Below are 22,785 nucleotides of genomic sequence, written 5' to 3'. Positions count from 1 at the left end.
CAGACATTTTCCATTTCATTACAAAGACTACGCTTTTTTAATTGTAAGCACCGACTTCTGTATGTTACAACTTTATGGTTAAATATTGTTAATTGTGAACATTACTTCTTTCACTCTGTTTTTTTCTGAGTCATGAATGTATCATAGACAGCCTTGGCCTACTTGCTTTTCTTTATTTTAACTTTTATTATTATTATTATTGTGATTCAGGTTTAATTTAATCATTTGTTTAACTGACACCTGGCAAAAACACAATCGTGGCAGCGCATAAATATAAAAGCCCAATTCCAATATCCCCTTAACCTGCATTAATGAACTATAAAAGCTGCAATTGCGCAAATGTTTCCATACGACGTGCACTGTACTTTGATTGTGCTGCGCTAATTATCACCTGAACCAGACGGGAAGTCTAACATTTGGGTTCAAGTTGGAACAATCGAGGCCCCTGGAAAAGCCGCAAATAACCTAATGATAATGTCTCGCTGTAATGCTGGTGGTCATCGGAAATATCCCGCTCATTCATTTTGTTTACCTCTTGACTGTAATCACTGTCAGTCATCCAAATAAAAACTTTAAAAATAGACATCTGTTTGGTGTTTTCTTACAAGGAATGCATTACATTACAGTACCTCGTCTTTTTTTTTACTACCGGTAATTTGGTTATTTTCATATATATATATATACATACATATATCTCGTTGCACACTTGAGTACAATGACAATAAAGGGATTTCTAATTCTAATTCTAATTCTATATATATATATATATATATATATATATATAGAGAGAGAGAGAGAGCGAGAGAGACTGATATGGTATTTACATTTTTTATTTGGTTGATTATATTATTCACGTTTTGACACTTTTTATTCAGGTTATAATACAATCTTTTTATAATTATTTATAATTACTCAGTTGATAAATACCGAATAGTGTGAATATTTTTGTAGATTATAGCAGACATTTTTTTACGTATTGGCAAATTATTTCTAGTAATGATTTGACAGATTTTTTTTTAGTCAATGAGTCAATTTATTTAGTCAATTTTGTGAAGTATTTGTTTACTTCTGTAGTCGTTTAAAAATGTTTATGTGCGTATAGTCATTTTATTTCGTCAATAATACGGAATAAACCGTAGAAACCCTGCATATTTGAAAATTAGAAAATATGACGAACATGTTTAATTATAATCAAAAGAGGAACTCTTCCGCGGATGAACGTCAGAGGATAAAGTCCGCTCGAGAGAGGAAAAAAAGAATGAACACGTATCATAATGTTGTACGTCCATCTTGTGGTCAAAACGCAGCTACACGGCGTTGTCTAGACGTCTTGTGATTGGTTAGTAGGGAGCGATTTGTTTACCGTGTAGACTCACGGGATATGAATGCTTTTGGCCGTGCTAATAATGGGTCAAATTTAAAACCGCACTACAACTCCCACAAACCATTGTTTAACCCCTCGACAACATTGCGTTGGCTCGCTCCTGCATATCCTAACTGTATATTGATAGTGGTCAACACAATAATACAAAACATTATATTTAATAAGGCTTTAAGAACGATGATAATAATAAGATATATTAAGCGCAAACGTGATTGTAGTTTTCTGGAAGGACCACTTTTGTTGAACGACTGGATTTAAACACAACCAAGCTAGGATAACTATGCGATAAGTACGAGTTTCATAAACCGTGTGACGCATTCCAGCACAGTACCGACACACGTGGCCGTCATTGGAGAGAAATATTATGATGCTTATATTGCAGTATCCCTGCAAGCCATATTATTAAATCCCATCATAACAATTAGCTTTCACCTTGCTAGCTTAACATTTGGAATGGACGTTTTCTTCTAGCGTTCAAATGGAAAAGGCACAATGCTCCACATTGTACCAAATAGCAGGAGACACATCAATAAGACACAGAAAGACCTTGCAGGCAACCACTCCTAAGTCTACTGACAAAACCACCACCAAGGATAGACACTTGACAGATGATGACACTCAGCAAATCAATGGGACTTATTACAGTAAAAGAAGAAGAAGCTCCACCTGTGATGAGCTCACCAGCAGAGGACTTCTTCTCTTGGTGGCTGGACTGTCCTTCTCCACACGCCTCTATAAAATAAAAGAGCCTCCTCATGTGTGGTGAGTGTGCAGAACTTCCATCCTTCCATTGAATTTCGGTTAACTACATGGCTCACTATGCTGCCTTACACGAAAAACGTCTCATTATTTTAGATGCTTATTGTGGCTCGTTTCTGTTGTCTTTAAGCTGGGACGAGACACACTTTGGGAAAATGGGAAGCTTCTACATCAACAGGACTTTCTTTTTTGACGTACACCCACCTCTGGGGAAGGTGAGATAATTGGTCTGAATTTCACCCAGGGGAAGGAAATTTAACACTTTAACATTTTTTGGGCTTTTTTTCCCAGATGTTGATTGGACTAGCCGGACACATGAGTGGTTATGATGGCACGTTTCCATTCACAAAGCCAGGAGATAAATATGAACATCACAACTACTGGGGGATGAGAGGGGTATGTTACTCACATCATTTGGGAATCATACCTTATAGGAGACCTACGGTGAAAAAATAATGTGCAATTTCTTGTTTACAAATAGTTGGGTCTCTAGAGTGCCTGATCACGTATTAGCTCTTTCTATGCCTGTCATTACAAAAAGGGAACCTCTTGCGTGCCTTCTAATTTAGAGCATTCTGACTGAAGGCTCACAGAATATTGTATATGCAAAAACAGAAACTACCAAATGAAATATTAGACTCTCTTCTTTCATCACACAAGAAAATTCATGTTTATTGACTTGTCCAGCACATACACATAGTAGAGTGTACTTTCAATTACTTTCATTGTTGCATTTTTTCCCACCACACTCTTGGTTCTGTTTCTATGAATAAAAATCACTCTAGTATATCTGCTTTTCTAAGCAAAATGCTTTTTTTCCCCTCCAGTTATGTGCTGGCTTGGGCTCCTTTCTCCCCATCTTTGCCTACCTCATCGTACTGGAGCTTTCTCACTCTCACTCAGCTGCTCTCATCACTGCTTGGCTGCTCATATTTGGTAGGTCCCAACTCTAAATCACTCCAGTGGTCCTATGTGAATAATCTATTACTTCCTAATGTCCGCTTCTTCCCAACAGACACAGGCTGCATCACTATTTCTCAGTACATCCTGTTGGACCCCATCCTCTTGTTCTTCGTCATGGCCGCAGTGCTCAGTATGGTCAAGTTCAAGCAGCAAAATGACAGGTTCCTAAGCTTTTGCGTCACATTCTTCCTTCAGCAGCTTTGCATGTAATACAAATGTCTCCAAGTGCACAAGCGTATTAGAAAGAAAATAAAATCTGGATATTATTGCATTTTGTGGTACATATTATATACATTACATTTGGCAGAAAAAAAATGTTACTAAGTATTTTAATTGTGGAACTCTACAAGATGCTTAACAAGCTGTTAAATGTATTTTTTTGTCATGTTACTTTATTAGTGTAGACATTTTTATTGTAATACTGTAACTTAATTCTTGTAAAACTAAATTTAAATTGTTATATTTTCTGGTAAAATGAGACTTTTCATGTCTTGTAATATTGTGAATTTATTCTCTTTAAAATCGTGTATTTTTTTCCTTATATATTTAGTAATTGATTGTTTATCGTGGTTAATGGGGACCAGAAGCACTGTGAATGGTGATAAACCGCAAAGTGGAGTTTGGCTTTTTTTTAATTATTATTGGTATTATTACTACGTTAAAGTGTTGATTTTTGTTATAAAATTGGCTTCCCATAACTATAATACCATGGTACATTTTGACCCGAGGTGCAATCCCGATGGATTCATGCACTTTTAAACCCACAAAGAAGACGCACTTTCGCAGAAAGTAATCATCGATTAACTTTTGCTTTGCACAATTACATCAACAAAAACCTTAGGACAAAATGCAATGCAGGATTCTAGTTTAGGTAAGCTACTTTAAGACAAATTTTACCAAACACTTTTAACATTTCATTTGCCGATGTTTTGTCGTACTGAGCGAGTCGTGCTTGTCAGGCACCTCACAGCTTCTCAACACAGCTATTTACGATCCGCTTATCCGACTCGTCTCTGACTAACTGAACGGCACATTTCAATAACGTTGTGAGTTTCCAAACATAACGTTGTTTGAATAGTGCCGTTTGTTTAGTAACGTGGATGTGACTGGTGAGATACAACAACAAGGGTAAATGGTTGGTCATCGCAGCCAATCAGCTCACGGGATGAATCCACTCGTGCTCTCATTGGTCGATATCGCGGCGGGTTCCAATCATCCGCCTTGTATGAGCGCCCGTCGAGGGTATGTACAAAGCCTCCGCGTCGACTCGACTCTTTGAAAGAACGAATCATTCTGCAACATCGCTGCTGACATGGCTGTATTTATTTATTTGTTTTATGAATATTTTGGAAAAACTTGCGAAGCACTGAGGCTGCAAAATGTGAACCGTGAAGTGACGAGGGGACACTGTATACTGTATTACAACTTTTTTGTTTGAATTTCTTATAATACAAGTTTGTTTTTTTTTTTGCAGGTATTTCAACTTTATTCTCTTAAAGTCTAGTATTTTTCTTGTTAGTGTGACCCAAATGCTTCGTCTCGATACGTGTCAAAGCAATAAAAAGAAATGTTCCTATTGGTGCATGTCACTAACACAGATTCTTGTTGACTTGTATCTTTTCCAGACCCTTTTCTGCACTCTGGTGGTTTTGGATTGTACTCACTGGTGTCAATCTTGCTGGAGCGCTGGGGGTGAAGTTCGTTGGCCTTTTTGTTATCCTGCTGGTGGGACTGAACACGGTTTCAGACCTCTGGAGGCTTTTAGGAGATCTGGACTTGTCACTGGTAAACGGCTGCATGCAATTAACTGAAGTGATGAAGGTGCAGACGAGTATAATGCAATGTTGTTTCCTGGTATTAGGTGGACGTCGCAAAGCACCTCCTGGCTCGGGTTGTGGCGCTCATCCTGCTTCCCGTCTTCCTCTATGTTACAATATTTGCGGTCCATTTTGTGGTGCTGAGCAAAAGGTGAGTGTTATATGCAGGTTTTTATGTCACACATGGCATTGTTTGATTCATCACAGTTGCACTCTTTTTCAGTGGACCAGGAGACGGTTTCTTCAGTTCTGCCTTCCAGTCTCGTCTCATCGGGAACAACCTGCACAACGCTTCAATGCCTGAATGTAAGTGTGATGTAACATTTATTATTCACACTACATGAGCTGACACTTGTGTAGCTTAATGGGCGACAGGGTTTGAAAACAAACTGCAGAATAGTAAATTTTATGCCCGTGACACATTTGGCTGTTTTGCTAATTCGTCAGTAAATGAAAAAAAAAAAACGGTGTTTCTCGTAAATGTTTTTTAATGAAATAATTCCTTGTTTATGGAAGCAAATATGTTGTCCGTCTTGTGTAGACCTGGCGTATGGCTCCACCGTTACTTTGAAGAACCTTCGCATTGCTGGAGGCTACTTGCACTCTCACTGGCACTTGTACCCAGAAGGAGTTGGAGCAAAGCAGCAGCAGGTCAGGAGGACACACGGAAACATTGGCATCATTTATAATGCAGTATCATTCAGTAGCTCACAAACGTGTCTACTCACTCGGGGTTGAACCAAACAATAGCAAGTTAGCCTCACTAGCTTCGGCTATTCCGCGAGTCTGAATCCAGCCTTTCCCGCTTTAATGCCAAAATGTTAATTATCTGTGGGCAACAACTGTGTGATAACGAGAACTTTATTCTTATCATAACACACTCCAAGCAACATCATGACACTATGTAGTAACAATTGTTGATGATTTTTTTTTGGAGTTTGCATCAAAAAAATATGAAAAAAAAATCACTGCTGTATAGTACATGCTGTATATACATTCCCCTTTTTCCTCGCTAGGTTACAGCCTACCTGCACAAGGACTACAACAACTTGTGGTTGGTTCACAGGCACAACGATACAAACTGTAAGGAGCCTTTTCTACCTGTAGCTGTATTTTTCAATCACATTTATTAAATTTGTTATTTTTTCATAGCTCAGTCCAAGGCCCCTGATTTGGTTCGCCATGGTGACATCATCAGATTGGAGCACAAAGAGTCAGTGCTTAAAATGGAAATTGCTTTGTATCCATTGTTTCATATAAGTAAATAAAACGACATAATCTTTCCCTCGTTCTCTCAGGACAACTCGAAACCTTCACAGTCACCTCCACGAGGCTCCACTGACCAGCAAGCACTTCCAAGTGACGGGATACGGCATTGTGAGTAAGATGATGAGATGTTTCATATTCCTCACATATTTTTTTTTTGCCTGACATTTCAATGTTCCGACACGGCAATGACTCCATCCTTGTATGCCTGAAATAACTCCTCGCAATTGGGACTTGTCTGTCCTTAGAATCATACAGGTGACACCAATGACCTCTGGCAAGTGGAGGTGTGCGGAGGTCGCAAAGGTGACCCAGTGAAGGTTCTACGTAGCAAAGTTCGCTTTCTGCACAAAGCAATGGGTTGTGTGCTTTTCTCCTCTGGGAAAACACTCCCCAAGTGGTAAGAATCAGCTCATCCGCTTGGACCCTCGAATAATTCCAATTTGGGAACCCTGACCGCTTGCTTGTCTTCAGGGGCTGGGAACAAGTGGAGGTCACCTGTAGTCCTTACTTGAAGGAGACTCCAAGCTCTCAGTGGAACATTGAAGATCATGCCAATGCCAAATGTATGAACCGCTTCTCTATTTCCTTCTTTCTTTTGCTTTGCTTTTTCAAATCAAGCATTTAACGTTTTGTTTCTAATTCTACTCGTGATCTTGACAGTGCCTAACATCAGTCTGTCAGTGCTGAAGCCTCATTTTCTAGAGATCCTAATTGAGTCCCACATTGTGATGATAAGAGTAAGTGAAAAAAAGATACTTGCAGCCGTATGCAAATGTAATGATTATATATATATATATATATATATATAATTTATATAATTTTTTTTAATTTAAATTTTTTTTTTTTTTTTTTTTTTTTTTTTTTAGGGTAACAGCGGTTTAAAGCCTAAAGACAATGAGATGAACTCCAAACCCTGGCACTGGCCCATCAACTACCAGGTGAGCTGTGATGAAATTGAGTGTGACTTGCATAAACAATTACAAGCAAACACTGCCTGTCTCTCACACAGGGTCTGCGATTTTCAGGCGTGAATGAAACAGAGTATCGTGTGTACTTACTTGGCAACCCTGTGAGTATTCAGCTAGAAACATTTCTTCCATTGTGGGCTATGCCGGATTAGCACACTTTAAATTGTTGTGGTCAAACTTTTTAAGGTGGTCTGGTGGCTAAATCTGGCAAGTTTGGCATTATACCTGATTCTGGCAGCAGTCGCTTCAGTTGCCTTCCAAAGAGGCATATCAGTGTGCCAAAGGAGAAGAGGTAGGATATATTTGGGAGTTCTGTTCAAGGGTACTGCTAGATATGCTTCGGGATCCGGGATGGGTACAAACTCAGCCCCACGGTCGGCATTAGTGAACCTCACCCAAATACATATACATATATATACATTTATGGTGATGGATTGTGTTTTGATTATACCTTGGGTCCTACTAATTCTGTGCAAATAATGATATCAGATGAAATGGCTTATTTTCTGGCTTTCAGATCATTGTTTTGTGCTCATGAGGGGAGGAGGCCTCCTTTTCCTTGGCTGGCTATTGCACTATGTACCTTTTTACACCATGGGCCGGGTCCTCTACTACCATCACTACTTCCCTGCAATGCTATTTAGCAGTATGCTGACAGGTAGCACGACCCGTTAAAATATGGCCGCTCATTGTGCTCGAAAGGGTTCAAATATGGAGCAATGTTTGCTGTTGACAGGAATTACATTGGATTTCGTGTTGAACATGGCCGACCTTCTGCTCCATCCACCGTATTGCGACAGGCTGCAAAGAGTTGGGGAGGCGTTACTTCTGGTAATTGTTCTTTACAGGTGAGACATAATATATTTCACATTGCATTGCTCAAGGGTCGCGTTTGATTTTTAAAATGGTCAAGTCATTCTTTAATGAGGTTATAAAAAAAAAATTCAGGTAAAATGTGCGTGTAAAAATTGTTTATTTTAATAATAAAATAATTATTCATTCTCGTTTATTTAATTTGACAATTGTTTCATAAAATATTTTTTCCATATGCCAAATTTATGTGTAAAATTATTTTTATATTTTTTGTCATTTTTATTTCATTTACATCGAATTATTGAGATTTTAATTATTATAATTGCCTTATTACTTTTGAGTATATGAGTTGAATTAATAACAACCAAAAGAAAATGAATGACTACATGTACTGATCTAAAAAAGTCATGTTTAGTTCTAGTATTTATTACTAAATTATGATTAACCTTTTTTTTCTCTGTCAAATGTATATTTTATTTCTTATTAAAGATTTTTTTAAATTAAATCAATACAATATAAATAAAAATTAAATCCATCTCAATTAGCCCATTTGAGGAAAAACTGCTAAATTAATATAACAAATATTACAGGACCACCTGTATTGATAGTAATAATAATCGATGGCCGGGAAAGAATGCTGCAGCCCGTACGTGGTTCGCGGGCCATATTTTTCTTTCCCCTGCTTTATAAAATAAATTGGTTAAGATAATTTTCATGTATCCTGAATAATGGCAGGCAGTCTTTCTCTTTGCCAGTTTCTACCTGTTCCACCCGCTCACCTATGGCATGACGGGGCCTCTGGCACACGAACCAGGCAGCTCAATGTCCGGATTGAAGTGGATGGAGTCCTGGGAGTTCTAACGAGTTTTTAGTAAACATGACTCTTAAGTTATAAAACAAATCGTCTTGAGACATGGAGGACTTCAACGAAATGGTCGATTATTTCACAGTCTTATAGTGTTAATGAAAGTGTTTTGTCACAGTACTGTACCCAGTCAGGGTTTATTTGCGTTTACTGTTTTAAGATAGCAGACTGGAGGCCAAACGTAATCAGTGCCAACCTATGGCGCATTGCGTCATAATTATAGCATCATAAATCTAGAATGATCTTAAGTGCCTCAAAAATCTTCAAATGTGATGGTATTTTGATCTGGATTTTTAGTGATGTGGTTTTATTATGCTTTTTATGCATATATTACAGTCCATGTTAATAAACCATGATATTCTTTTAGCCTGTGTTTTCGAGTACTTCAATTGTGATAAGCTCCACCCATTTTCTTATTATGGTTCTAGCTGAGCGAGAGCCTATTCCTGATGACTTTGAGACAGACCTGAGGTACACCCTGGACTTTTTGCCAGCCAATTACAAGGCATATATAGACAAGTAACCGGTCATAAAGCTTGCCTCTCAGTAGAGATGTATCACTTCAAAATACTGGTTGATGCTACTTTTCCTATTCTGACAGGCTTATGGTGGCATTTTAGGGCCCTCTAAAAAGTGCAGAAAAAGCCCAAACATGTGAGACTTTCAGCAAATTGGTTCAGCACGACAAGAAAAAAAAGATTACTTTATTCAATTTATATAAAGTGTGTTTTTTTTTAGTGGGGGGGTGGATTTGATATTGAAATCCCACATGAGCTTCGGGAGAGATGCAAACACCACATGGAACCAAGAGTTGACTTTACTGAAGTAGATTTTTCAGGTCTATGTAAATTTGAAAACAGATATCTGTACCTATACTTCCTTGGTCAAGATAAGCATTGTCAATTTTTTTTTAACCTCCACCAATGATGATGACACGCCGTGAAAAAACATTAACAATGACACAAATGGCCTTATATGTACTTATTTATGAAAATAGGTTTCTGCGGCTCCATAAATGATTTGTGGCAAAAATTTAAAAAAATAAGCAGTTAAAAAAAAATCTTTGCCTAATATGAAATCCCACACACATATAGTTAAGTTGTATTTTTCCATCTGTCATCAGCAGCTTCGTTAACATTTTTTGATAGTGAGTTCAAAGTTAGCAAAGCTTTGGATCATGTTTTGATGAAAGCCAGTTCACTTATTTGTTTCTTTTTAATACAAGAAACTATGAAATGCAGTACAAGTGGTTTCCTTTTTTTGTTGTGTACGATTATCAAAATGCATATTGTGGAAGATTGACAGCGGAAATGTTTATTTGTGTACGTAATTACATTTCAGTCTGTACTTTTTTTTTTTAATTATTACTTTAATAACATTGGTGAATCACAGCCAACTTTGTGCCGTACCGCCAACTGTTTTGTAGGGCCCTAGCGTCAGATAAGGGGAATTACACACTGAACGTTATTTGGAATACGCCTCCTGCTATTGGTTGACTTAAGTCACGTGTTCTTTTCGAAGATGGCGTCTCCAAATGGAGGTAAATTCTAAATCTCTACCGAGATGTTTTGTATCTATGTTCGTATTTCGGTATTGTTTCGGCTTGTATCTCGCCCTCTATCCAACCCAAACGCCACAACGGGCCAAAGCCTACACATTCGTTGTTTATGTCTGCTGATAGAATTTCAGTTTTACGCGAACACTTCAACTGGACTTGGTTGTTTGTGTTTGTCGAATGTACGTTCAGCAGCAAGAGTGGACATTTGACACACGCAAACAGCTAAATGTGTTAGTTGCTTAGCTGCTACAAATGAACGTTTCTGCTTGTGACACACTGAGGTTAAATCAGTAATTTATATTATCGTTAAACAGCGCCTGCACACTTGTGCGCTGTATAGACATCAATGTTGGACTGATCAATGATATTGTTGTGTTGATTTAACGTTGTCGTGTGAATGCTGATATTTTTAACGCATGTTGTTCCTATTTTTACAGTTAGAATTGTCTTTTTTTTTAAATTCTGGATGGTACCAAATTTCCCTTTACTGTTCAAATTTAGGTATCTAGTAACAGGAATGCTTGGACTCATATAAAGGCATAATTATGTTATATTGTGGGCTGGGGGAATAACCAATTTCCCTGAGCTTAGGTAAGACACAAGGCCTCATGCTCTAGCCACTCGCCTACTCTGTATACAAACACAATGCTGCTCAGCTTCTGTCTAAGAGACCACAATGCTAGTGATGTGTTTTGAGCAGAATTTTTAATTTCTTAACAAATTAGAAATAACCGCTCACAAATGCCAGTGCAGCATGAAAAGAATTTCATGCTATTCAATACAACACAATTCAACTTTACTTGTATAGCGCACACACAAACGCAATGTTTTTTTGTTTTTTTTTATTACTTGCTTAAAATGGACATAAAACGTCACCTGAATTTGCTCAGAGCAATTGACAAACAGTCTGCTTAAACTAATACCACACAAGCAATTAAACGTTTCTGACTTAAATGGACACAACATACTCAGTCACAGTGCAGGGTCAAAAACAAACATTAACCCCCAAACTAATGATAGAAGAAGTTTGAAGGTGTTGGATAAAGCTGTCTTGCCTTCCTCTAAACACTCAGCATGTCCGCCGCCTTTTTTTTTTCCTATTCATCGGAAGTAGACGTGAACCAAACCACGCTCAAAAAAGCTCAGAAAGCCTACTCTTAAGAAATGTTAACAAGCATGAAGCTAGAAATGGTCAAGCCTTGATGTTTTCCATTACATGGTAAGACAAATTGTCTATACAGACAGAAATTTCAACATGGTCACTGTTTCTTCTGATAATAATTATAATAATAATAATAATGCATTAAAATACCTTCAAATAGTAAGCCATTTTCTTGTCCTTATAGCTGAAGATTTTGAAAACTCTTTGCTCAGTTATGAGAAGCTGGACAGAGCGTCGCCCGACCTTTGGCCTGAGCAGCGTAAGGCCTACTTTTCTTTTCTCTTTTATTGCATTGTTTTTGATTCTTTAAGTAGCTTGTTTTTAGTCCAAGTCCTCTTTTTCGCAGTGCCCGGAGTTGTTGAATTTGCTGCATCATGTAAAAATGTGAGTTTCTCTCGTGAGCGCCTCAGATTTTTTGGGACGTTATTCAAATCCAATGCTTGTTTGTGACTCCGCAGCCCATCACAAATTCACCGCCCAAGTGGATGGCCGAGCTTGAGATCGAGGACATCGAGATGTTAAAAGGTAATACACTGAATACAAAACATTGCAAGAAGAAGTGGGGGGAATCTGGAAACTTTACCTGTGTGTATTTTGCAAGAGGCAGTGGTTAACTATTGAAGAGGGCGATTGAACCACTTCTAAGAACTGTCTTTTGTGCCACCACATTTGCACAGGTCCCCATGTTTTGAAACTGTGACGAGAGATCACACAAAAAATAAAAAAATAGAAATAAAATAAACATATGGAATAAAACACACTTTCCATTTTTGTGGAAACATTAAGGATTTATCCATTTATTAATTTGATATAGATACAGGCTACATAATTGTCGTGGGGATATTTTTGGCCCCAGTTGACCTAGAAAATATTTTCATTATCATTTAAAATGAACAGGATGTAAGGATGAAATGTTTTTTCCCCTGCAGAGTTGGGTAGTTTGACAACAGCTAATCTCATGGAAAAAGTCAAAGGCCTTCAGAACCTCGGTTACCAGCTGGGTTTAGAAGAATGTAAGTACCATGGGCAACTCAAGCGCTTTGCAAAAATAATGTTAATAACAATGGCTTCCATGCAAGTATGAAAACATGTCGAAAGTGTTGAAAAGGTTGAGTTAAAAGATAACACACGTAAGTTATTTTTGGCCACTAGATGGCGACTGTTGCCTTCAAATTGTGAATTGCAATTAAGCACAGCATGATCCTAGGTACAAATGTGTATTTGGAATGAGCTGCTCAAGCAAATTGAGCGTCAAAATCTCAGATTTAGGTCAATCTTGTTACAGGGGGAAAGGTTAGTCACACAGTCACGACTATGAGTGCTGATAATAAAACAAGTGATGGATGCATGCAAAATCGAGTTTTTAATCCTTTCCCCTTTTACTACCTCCATTGTCATAATCCCGCTGGAGTGTGGATTAGAGAGCTCTAGCTAAGTGCTCAAATTTTCCAAAGCGAAAATGGCTGTTTATTTTTCCGGTGAAATAACACAAAAGTTGAGGCTGGTGACAGAGATCGTCTCGTTCATAGGGTGATCATTTTATTTTATGTTTTCGTATACAAAATGCCAAAAATACATTTGAAAACAAAGCACATAAAGAAAAAAAAAATGCTTCCTAAATTTTTTAAAAGAATGTACAGTGCACAGAAAAGATTTAATAATTGATTCGAAAAATGCTTTAAAAGAGATCAGTTATAGATGGGGGCAGCATCGTTTTTAACTTTTTTAGACACTTATAAGCATTCACATTTGTGGCTGACTTCACTTCTGTTGCCAGCTTTTCATGTGCAGCACAACAGCTAATTGCTGCTTCACCATGTTTGCGTTGAACTCTGGGTTACATTAATCAACCGGCGTCTCCATACCTCAAAGCCCACTGGGTTTATATTTCAGGAGCTTGTCTTTCATGTATTCAGGACCTAAGCCATTTAGTGATTTTTAGACCAGTAGCAGAACTTTAAAGCATATTCTACAGATGACGCAAATTGGAGCGTGAGGCTGCAGTAACATTAGTCAATGTGGAAAAACTTTGTAGGATCCCTGAGTAGCTTTAAGGCAGAGATTTTGCTTTGAGCTTTTATTGTAATCACATTATTCCATTAATGGTTTCAGCACTAGAGCAAACTGCAAACGGGCAAATGTTCTTTGTGCGCTAACGAGTATACGGTGTAGTAGTATGGACAGCAGTCAAGGAACACTCGTGGCTAGTTGCTTATTGAGAAGAAGCTGATAACGTCGCCTGTCACGATGTCACACATGACTGTGTTGTCGGAGGCATATTTACTTTGAACAACTGAAAAGGGGTAAACACGAAGCAAAGGGTTATGTGGATTGTGCAGCTTTTGTTTACAACTAACCTGGAGGTGCAAGTAATCTAGTTGGTATAAAGATGTTTGCTGTCACTGGTGGAGGACTGGAAGATTTGCAATCCTGTCATGCAGCCGTGCTTGATGGGACACAATGATGGTTATTATTGGTGTCAGAGCTGCCCTGTAATGGGGGACCTTTTTAAGGCTCTCTGGTTTAATTTTCTCCTTTTCCTGGCTGTCAGGCGAGAGCTTGTAAATCTCAGCTACTTTTTCATCACGTTTGCGGTCTTGCTCAGGACCCGTAAACGAAACTCGGTCGAGAGCGAGGGCGACGGGATTTACTGGCCCTCCCCCATGGGCATGGGGACCATTAAAAAGGAGGCTGCTCAATGGACAGGACACAATCAAGTAGCGAAAACTCAGCCAGCCTCCTGTAGTAAGAAAGGCAACCCGAGCTAGTTTTTAATAAAATGTATATATAAAAAAAAAAAACATTCCCTTGAGCAACGGAGCCCGTGTTGATTTTCTTTCCTGTAGCGCCATCATACTCTCATGTTAATTCATCAGCATGCATGCACTGGGAGGATGTAGCACATCCTTAGCCACCCCAACTGCCCCCGCCCACTTCCACCGGTGCCTCCAACAATGGCTGCGTGACGCTGGCCGAGTCTATTCCCATTGGGGTTTGACGCGTGCCTCTTCCCCGAGCCCAGCTGTTACTCCTCCCCGTGATGAATGCTTCAGTCGCGGGCCGCTGAGTGTGGGCAGCAGGCACCGCGTCTCCAGGGAAAGCCCAGTGCTGTGGTAAGTGCTGTTATTGGAGGTAATTGAAAGTCGAGTGTTCCTTTGGGAGGCAACTGAGGGGATCCAGCTTATGATTTTGCCGAGGTGGTGACGGTGGTAGTCTATCCTTCTCGTGTGCTCGAGGATACTGGCGAACACTTGCACTGGTTAACATGCTTTTAATTAAAAGTATCTACACTCGGCTTTGTGTCAAGTTGCACACTTTCTATTATAGGTTAATGTCATCCCTAAAGAATGCTAATAGACTCACCTGTTGACCAGTAAATGGACTTGCAAGCACATTTTGAGTGAGTCTAAAGAAGGTATTGGCTGAGCCGATCACTGTGGGTGCAGGAAGCATGACAGGATGCAAAAGTCCTTTTGGATCTCTTGTGACATGTCCCGTTTGTCACAACAATAATCAGATGTGAGGTTTTTTTGGAGTTGCCATAACCTCAAGAGCAGGAACTGTGGGCTAAGCCATGATATTTATGCAAACTTCATGTTTTCTTAAATACTGTTACTGTGGGTTCAAGTTGTTTTGTGTTAACTTGTATTTAGAAAAAAAATCATCCAAAAAAGAAAGTGTTTTATGGCCAAATTGGTGCGGCAGTTATTTGTCGTTTTTAATTGTGACATTGGGCATATTCTACTTCCCTACTTCAAACACTCTTAAAAACCTTTGCCTGACCTCCTTTGTCATCCAGCTATGTTTGATTTCATGATTAGAAAGTAGATGCCGGTCCGACTCTGAATTGTTAATAGATCAAAGTCGAATTAGAGCGCCTGTCGTCTGCTCTCCCCATCTCGATGCCACCCGTGTAGTCCTGCGCCGACCCCTGTTGCTTCCGCTTATGTGAAGGTGAGCCTGAAGGTCACCCTGCCCTGACAGTTCCTAATGGCCCCTCTTTCGGCACCTCCTCCTCCGCACCCCCAGGATCAATCTCCGGCCTATTAGAAGCGTACCGCCGTTGAATATGATTGCATTCACTCGGCCCAACTGGCACTAATGTGCCGCCGTCAATCCATCAGGGCGGGCTGACCAAACGACGGGCGGTTATGAAGTGCCTGTGCTGACAGCCGCTGAATGAGGATACCCTTCTTCGCCCTCTTCCTCCTCCTCTTTACCACTCCTAATACGCTGGGCTCATCTTTTCCCCACGAGCCAATTTCTTCACTGGCTCTATGCTATAAATGGCTGTGTGGTTTGCGACTGAATCTGGCTCCTCCATTTTCCTCTTGACTTCTTTTTTTTTTTTTAAGTAGCATTCCACTTTAAAATCACCTGGACTGTTGTGGTCCGGTGTTGGAAAAATAATTTGGCAGATGTTTTCCCACCAAATGACCCCAATGTGTGCAGCAGCCTGTTCATACCCTCGACAGCATCAGTGTTGGCGCTGTGTGAAAGGAGAAGAGGCAGAGCTTTATGAACACACACACACACACTCACACACACACACCGCTCCTCGTCTCTGCTTGCCTGCCTGCCTCCTCCCTGAGCAGATCGGAAATGACACCTCATTTCCATAAAGGCATTAGGAATTCATTGAATTTTCCTTCCCAGCTAATCATAGTCCGGGTGTAAAACCTTTTAGGCTTTTTAATGAATGATTCTTGACTGATTGCCTATTAATAAGGACACCTCTTGAACAGGCATAGTAAGGGGCCGGGGCTGGGAGGTGCAGGTGTGTTTGTTTAGGTGTGTGTATGTGTGTGTCAATGAGGCGAAAATGCACCGAGGAGGAGTATCCGCCCACCCCCTTCCCCCTTCCCCGCCCCGACTGGGACATAAAGAGGAACCAGTGGCTCCCTTGGGAAATCACAGCTCGTGTCTGCATCTTAAATATCCCTGTGAAGTATCAATAAGTGGGTAATTGAATTTTGAACACAAACATGAGCGTCAGGTGTATGCATCGCTAGGCGGAGGGTGGCGGGGGCTTGAATGTGTGCGAATGTTTCCATGCTTGTGTGTTTCAGCTCCTCTGCGTCTCCCCTCAACACACACACACAGGGAGGGGTGGGGGGGGGGGGGGACAAAAGTGGATGTTAAAGCCATTAAATAAAGCTTACAGGCCATAATAGCTGAGCAGCACTTGGAGACGGGCAGCGAGGGTCAGATAAGTCCTCTTAGCTCTTAATGAAAGTGAATGAGGGGCAGACGGGGCCGGGGTCCAGGACTCCTGTTAACCCAGGTGGTCATCTGTCTTTGGGGCTAACAGGGGTCCCGCATCGCACTGGGAGCGTGCCATCCAGCGGGGTGTGCAGGGGTGGTGGAGTGATGATTACTCTCATTTCATACGCAGGGGAATTGCGGTCCAGGGTGCGGGGGTACACTGTGACACAATGACACCCAGATCAATCACCATAAATGCGCGCAAGGAAGATGTTTCACTGCAGCGTTTCCTTTTCATTTACATTCCAACCACTTGTGATTTACTCCAAATGAAAATGATTTAATGGTGCAGAGCACGTAGAATACATTTCACTTGTGACACAGAATTTCTTTTAGGTGTCTAACTCCAGCCAGGCCTTTTTCATTTCGAAAAAAGCCACCATTTTAAATAGCAGCAAAACCCATTCATCTGTTTACACATGTACTTTAATCTTCTTAACGACTATGTATTCAGGAGTAAGCTTGACTTCTATAGGGGATTATAACAGTCTGGAGCCAGTGTAGAAATAGTCAGCCCCCACTTTGGTGACGACCCATCCAAGCTCTCTTTGCAACGGAGTACAACTTCCAAAGTCAAATTACTAAAAGTGGAATTGCTACAAAAATCATCAACATACTAGACTTCAGTTTAGTGAAAAATTAATTAAATCCCAATCTTTTTTTTTGTCTATCACCTCGTGTGGAGTAACTGTCATGGCCAAGAAAAGTGCGGTGATAACCAGAAATGGTTGTTATAACAACATAGGAAATGCGTGTGTACCTCTTGGCTGCTCAGTACAATATGGCTTTTGCAATAAGTTCATTAATAATTGGCAGAGCCGGGCACTTGACCCTTTTTTGCCCTCCGGCCGCGACCAGCCGGCCTTATTCTTAAAAATCGTCAGCCCCCGACGCAGTTCTCTGTCTGTTTGTTGTGTCCTCCTCCTTCTTATTCATCTCCTTCTACTTCTTCGTCTGCTTCTTCTTCTTTTTCCTCTCCTTTTTCATCTCATTCTTCTTTCTTCTCCACGATCATGCCAAATGCAAGTACACACAGTTGGTAGTGGCACTTTTGACACGTTCAGAGGAAATTTTTGTAATTTTTCCAATTTTGCCGAGTTGGTTGAGATGAACTTTTGGCCGCCTCTTGACCACAATGACACACATGAGGGCCGATTTGTGGGCCGGACTAAAATCCACCTCTGGCCTGACTTAATCAAAACCTTTTTTGAAATTTGTCACCCCCCCCCCGTCCCCCAGTCCTCGCCCTAAAAATGGGCGTCCTGAGGGCCGGACCGTTCCGCCCCCGGGACCGACTGCCCTGCTCTGGTAATTAAAATTAAAAAAATAAAAATAAAGATCAAAGTTAATGGGGAGTTCATAATAATACAAGGCTGACTCACTCAGAATTTTAATGTTGTGTAAGTCATCGCCTGTACAGTTAATAACTGTTTTGTGACCAAAAGAGATTTTATATTCTCTCAATTATTCTACGTGTGCCGGAATGAATTGTGTTCGACTTTGGAGGTTCCCCCTTTCCTCGTTGCAGGAAATAACAACAAATTACTTCAAGGCAATACATAGTGAAATGTCAGTAATTGCGTACAGTCTTCAGTTCCCCAGTGGATGCACGTACCAGTTAAATGATAATGAGATGGCGCCAAATCAGCAGGGCAAGGAACAAGCCCCGGCAATCCATAAGGTGTCATTTAGTATGGATGGCAGTGGTAACAAGATGCTGATTAACTTAGTGCAAAATTAGTAATTGACCTTTCTAATCAACTAAACAAATCTCTAAGTTCCCCTAATCAGTATTGATCTCGCCTGTTGTATGACAAAGCGTGTTCGTGCGTGCGTGTTGAGTGCTTATGCTTTAGAGGTGAGTTATTGTGATTGGAGTTTGTTCATCTCGTGGCCTCTCAGCATTGCCCTTTATCTTTTGCATCATTTGTTTTTGAGCCGTTGTATGCAAAAAAAAAAAAATGAAAACTGTCTTAATTCAACTCTTTTTGCTGCCATTTGTGCTATTAAAATCTAATCTATGAGGGAACATTGATCTCAATCTGAATTCATAAAATGAAATAAATACTGATTTACATTTTCCCAAGTTGTTTTTGCGCACGAAAAAAGTCAGATTGCTTCTCCTTATACGGCCCATCACAACTCATTTGCAGATATTGGTACGATAGCGCCATGGTTTACAGGCAACATAAAACTTGTTTCCGAGGACAAAAATTATTTGATAGTTAGTCTGAGTTTCTCAACAGGCGGCGCATGAAAACTAAGTGCTGATTTATGCAGTGAGTTGTAATTAACGAGACTCTTGGTGGTGTTGTGGGGCCTCGAGAGGCGTGGCACGTTCAGCTCGGGCTCATCAGAAGCTGAAGAAAAGACGAGAGGAGAGAGAGAGATCACGACATCATAAATGAAATATAAAAATTAACCGCTGCAGACAATCCTCAAGCATAACTGCTTCTAATAAGAAAGTGCGGGTTTTGGGGGGGGGGGGTCATCCTGGTGTAATTGCGTTCAACCATTTTGATGACTGTTCCAATCAGACGCATCGTATGCGTGTCCAGCTGTGCCCCAGATGTTTAGGGCAATGGGAAGAGATGGCAAAGTGCAAAATTAATTTGCGGCATTTGAATTAGCATCGTCTTTAACCTAATGGCAGACACCTCAAGGTGACGTGGAGCCCGCGAGAACCAGCGGCATTATAATTCCATACTGGGCACCTTATCCGAATTACCAACTAGGCCCGGCTTTTTTCATTAGCCGCCGTGTGCGGGAGGGGAGGGGAGGGGTCTTTGTTGCAGTAGACAGTTGTCTCTTGCAGGCATTATGAAGGTGGATGACATTCTGCTTAATGCCGTTTTGTAATCAGTACTCACTGATGCCCCGTACATTTATATTGTGTGATGTGCAAAATGAAGTCACGGAGGTAATTCCAGCTCGGCAGCTCATAAAAGCACCAGCGGAGCCAAGAGCTTCTTCTCATCTTCAACAAAGAGTGATTACTGTACCTGGATGGTGTCTCTCCGGGTTCTGTGATGAAGTGGGCCATAGCAGTTATTGGTTGCCCTCAAAAAGCAACTTCCAAATAGGGACATATCTGTTATTGATCCCTCGTCTTACTCATCTGATACACTTCTAAAAACATGCACTCTTTAAATATGACCTCAGTACACATTCAGTGTGTTCTGTAATTGGGACAAAGGCTTGAACCCAGGAAACGGAATGCCCCTTGTCCTCTGCACGGTGCCCCCTACAACCGCCACTGCTCTACAGCTCACGCAATTCTATTGGAAAAAACACGTACGCAAACTAAAGTGAGTAGAGTCGCAAAGAGCTGAAATGGTTTTTAGACATTTTTTTTTGGCCTATTCTTGAAATTCTCATGAATCCTTATCCAATGCCATTCAATATAATTTAACATGTTTTCACATTTTCTGTGCAATAACAGTTAATTCTTTCTTAAATATGTTTACAAAAAAATAAATATTGACTGATTCGAAATAATTATATTGTGAAACCAGCTCTATTATGCACATTTTTTTTCATCTTTATATTGACCATTTATTTGATGTTTCCGTAGTTGTTGACCTCTTATTAAAAATTGAGTGACATTAATATTTTTTTTGATATTGTGCCATGCACACAATAATACGCCCACCCAGCCCGCCTGGGTTTGTACGACACCAAACAATCAGTTTTTGATGTAAAACCTTCCCTTACAATACGCCTTTTTTCATTTGAAATCATGAGAGGTAATGTTTCAGAAAAGCCTAATGTCAAAAAGCACCGGCTTTTACATCAACTTCTTTTGTCAGTTATCTCGCACATGATCATGCCCCTTAATGACATGATAAAGTGAATAGAGACATTTCGCCTCTCGGTATTCTGCTCTTCTTATCTTGATGCTTTGCATACATACATAATGTTCAGGCACGAGCACATCGGAGTGCTTGTGCAATCAAGCGATTCACAAGGCTCCTCTTTTTTCTTTTTTTTTTTTAATGTTGTTTACCGTGTTGTGAGTGAACAGATGTTTGTGTAAATTACCTTCCCAGTGTGACACTGCGCGTATTAAATTCATGCTTTGCATCACTAATGGTGCAGCTCAAGAATGGATGGAGCTGCGAGGTAATGCTGATCACAAATTGCCTGAAGTTGCTTGGTGCAAACTTGTCTTGAATTGGGTGTTTTTTTCCCCAACACTTCTTAAAATTTAGTGTCTTGTTTTTTTTCAGCCAGAGAAATGACCAGAGGGAAGTTCCTGAACATCTTGGAGAGGCCAAAGAAGTGACATCTAAAGACTTTTTAATAGTTCCCTCCCATAGTCCTGCAAGATGAATTCAACTAAGTGTTGCCCCAAAAATATTTTTTTAAAGTCCCGGTAGTTAAAAAAAAAAAAAAAAAAAAAAAAGGATTTTGATATAGAAAACCAAGCGCAAGAAAAGATGATTTGTTCATGCAGAAAACCTTTCTCTGGCTTTTGTCCTCTCATATTCTGTATTTATTTACTTTGTACTTATGTTCAGATGACCTACCCAGGTTCAGTCCTTCTTTATTTATAATCATATCCATGTTAACATTGCATTAAATGTTGTTGCTTGTTTTGGTATATACGAACTTTCAAGTCATTCCAATTCCACAAAACCTGAGTTTGAAAGTGAATGTTTAATTAGGGCAATAACAGCCAAGGAAGGAGCGTCTCACTGCGCCACCAGTGCAGAGCTTTTCCTTTAATGAGCTTTGGAAGCAGGGTCGCTTATACACAAAACATTGCGCAAAAATAATATTGCTCATTGTGGTCACCTTTAATCAGAGTTGACGTAATTACTAGGACCATTTCTCTTCTAATTAGCACACTTCAGCATTGTCGGAGCGAGCGGTCAGGCAAAAAGAGAATCAGACAGGCATGCCCAAATGGGAAACAAAAAGAAGTTGGTCGGCCATAATTAGGTAAGACAATGCTTCCGACTGTTCCCGGCTGGAGATGTCGCTCAGTTTCTGGCCGCTCGCTGCCAACAAGTTACACTTCTCCCGGGCCTCTAATAAGCCCCCAGTCGTCTTTCCGATTCACACGGACAGAAGCCGCCTCTGCTTCGGTGACTTCACCTCCCTCACCCACCCAGGTCACCCATCTGAACAACACAGATCATTTGTACAATTTTGCAGGCCACAGAGAGACGCTGTGTCTCGTTGGAGCGGACCAATGTGGCGATAATAGTCCTCGTTTTTTATAACCTGGAGTGTAGTCTCTCAATTTGTGGCAGTGAGTGTGTAATATGGAGTAATTCACTGAAAATAAGAGCTATATATATATATTTATTTTTTTTATATGGACTCTCATTTTGAGGTTAGAACTGGCCCTGAACTACTCCCGTTGACATTGCACTGGAGGTTCAGTTTTCACGTTTAGTGTATATTATGTGTCCTAATTTTTCACCACTGGTTTAGGATTGGTAATCTACAATCTCAAATGTTACTTTCGTTTTATGGTTAGTCTGTATTTTGACATATCCACAACAGTCCATTCGGAGTTTAGGGTTAGTTTATATTCAGAATAACACTTCAGGTCACATTCATCAGGGTTGCGGTTGGTGTATACAAGATGTTTCAGAATTTTTCCAGGACTGGTGTTACAGAATATAGGTTTCAAAAAGTCAATATGAACCAGATGCTCAACCAGTATGTTTCAAGAAAGACCCTGTGGCATTTCCTGCGTTCAAATGAGTCGAGAGTTGTGGCAGTACTGCTTCACCATGACAATGGCTTGAGCATCTGACAGTTCCTGGCTGAGAAGAACATTGCCATACTGGATCCACCTCTCAACTCACCTGACCTATTTTTTTTTTGTTTGTTTGTTTTTTGACAAACTCCAGCAGATCATCAGGGGGACGTGTCAGCGGAAAGGATCCCAAAAGAATCCCCCAGGAGTGCATAAAAACTTAGTTTTGATTTGAAATATATTCTTTGT

At 40.2% G+C, this 22,785-nt stretch overlaps 2 protein-coding genes across 2 annotated transcripts; both read left to right on the top strand.

The window, feature by feature from the left end:
- Window positions 1–1,466: 1,466 nt before the first annotated feature.
- Window positions 1,467–9,204, top strand: pomt2 (protein-O-mannosyltransferase 2). Its single transcript, XM_088315482.1, has 21 exons — window positions 1,467–2,146; window positions 2,274–2,358; window positions 2,435–2,539; window positions 2,971–3,079; window positions 3,159–3,267; window positions 4,732–4,891; window positions 4,968–5,074; window positions 5,147–5,229; window positions 5,465–5,574; window positions 5,940–6,006; window positions 6,076–6,136; window positions 6,222–6,300; window positions 6,438–6,589; window positions 6,664–6,755; window positions 6,853–6,929; window positions 7,059–7,130; window positions 7,202–7,261; window positions 7,347–7,452; window positions 7,678–7,818; window positions 7,897–8,008; window positions 8,729–9,204. The coding sequence occupies exons 1-21, from the start codon at window positions 1,863–1,865 to the stop codon at window positions 8,832–8,834; spliced, it is 2,277 nt and encodes a 758-aa protein (XP_088171608.1). The 5' UTR covers window positions 1,467–1,862; the 3' UTR covers window positions 8,835–9,204.
- A 1,051-nt stretch (window positions 9,205–10,255) lies between these two features.
- lin52 (lin-52 DREAM MuvB core complex component) lies at window positions 10,256–21,428 on the top strand. Its single transcript, XM_088303899.1, has 6 exons — window positions 10,256–10,378; window positions 11,743–11,817; window positions 11,905–11,942; window positions 12,017–12,083; window positions 12,488–12,571; window positions 21,053–21,428. The coding sequence occupies exons 1-6, from the start codon at window positions 10,360–10,362 to the stop codon at window positions 21,106–21,108; spliced, it is 339 nt and encodes a 112-aa protein (XP_088160025.1). The 5' UTR covers window positions 10,256–10,359; the 3' UTR covers window positions 21,109–21,428.
- Window positions 21,429–22,785: the final 1,357 nt, after the last annotated feature.

Source organism: Idiotropiscis lumnitzeri, chromosome 1 (genome assembly GCF_059441095.1).
Source record: "Idiotropiscis lumnitzeri isolate Australia: NSW breed Sydney's pygmy pipehorse chromosome 1, RoL_Ilum_1.0, whole genome shotgun sequence".
In the NCBI taxonomy this organism is placed as follows: Eukaryota; Metazoa; Chordata; class Actinopteri; order Syngnathiformes; family Syngnathidae; genus Idiotropiscis; species Idiotropiscis lumnitzeri.
The sequence above is the reverse complement of the archived record's forward strand: the minus strand, read 5'-3'. Positions and strand labels throughout refer to the sequence as shown.

Coding starts and splice junctions, on each gene's coding strand:
- pomt2 (XM_088315482.1), top strand. CDS start 1,863: ATGGAAAAGGCACAATGCTCCACATTGTACCAAATAGCAGGAGACACA. Junction 2,540..2,970: donor ACTACTGGGGGATGAGAGGG/GTATGTTACTCA, acceptor TTTCCCCTCCAG/TTATGTGCTGGCTTGGGCTC. Junction 6,007..6,075: donor CAGGCACAACGATACAAACT/GTAAGGAGCCTT, acceptor ATTTTTTCATAG/CTCAGTCCAAGGCCCCTGAT.
- lin52 (XM_088303899.1), top strand. Junction 11,818..11,904: donor CGACCTTTGGCCTGAGCAGC/GTAAGGCCTACT, acceptor TCTTTTTCGCAG/TGCCCGGAGTTGTTGAATTT. Junction 12,084..12,487: donor GGACATCGAGATGTTAAAAG/GTAATACACTGA, acceptor TTTCCCCTGCAG/AGTTGGGTAGTTTGACAACA.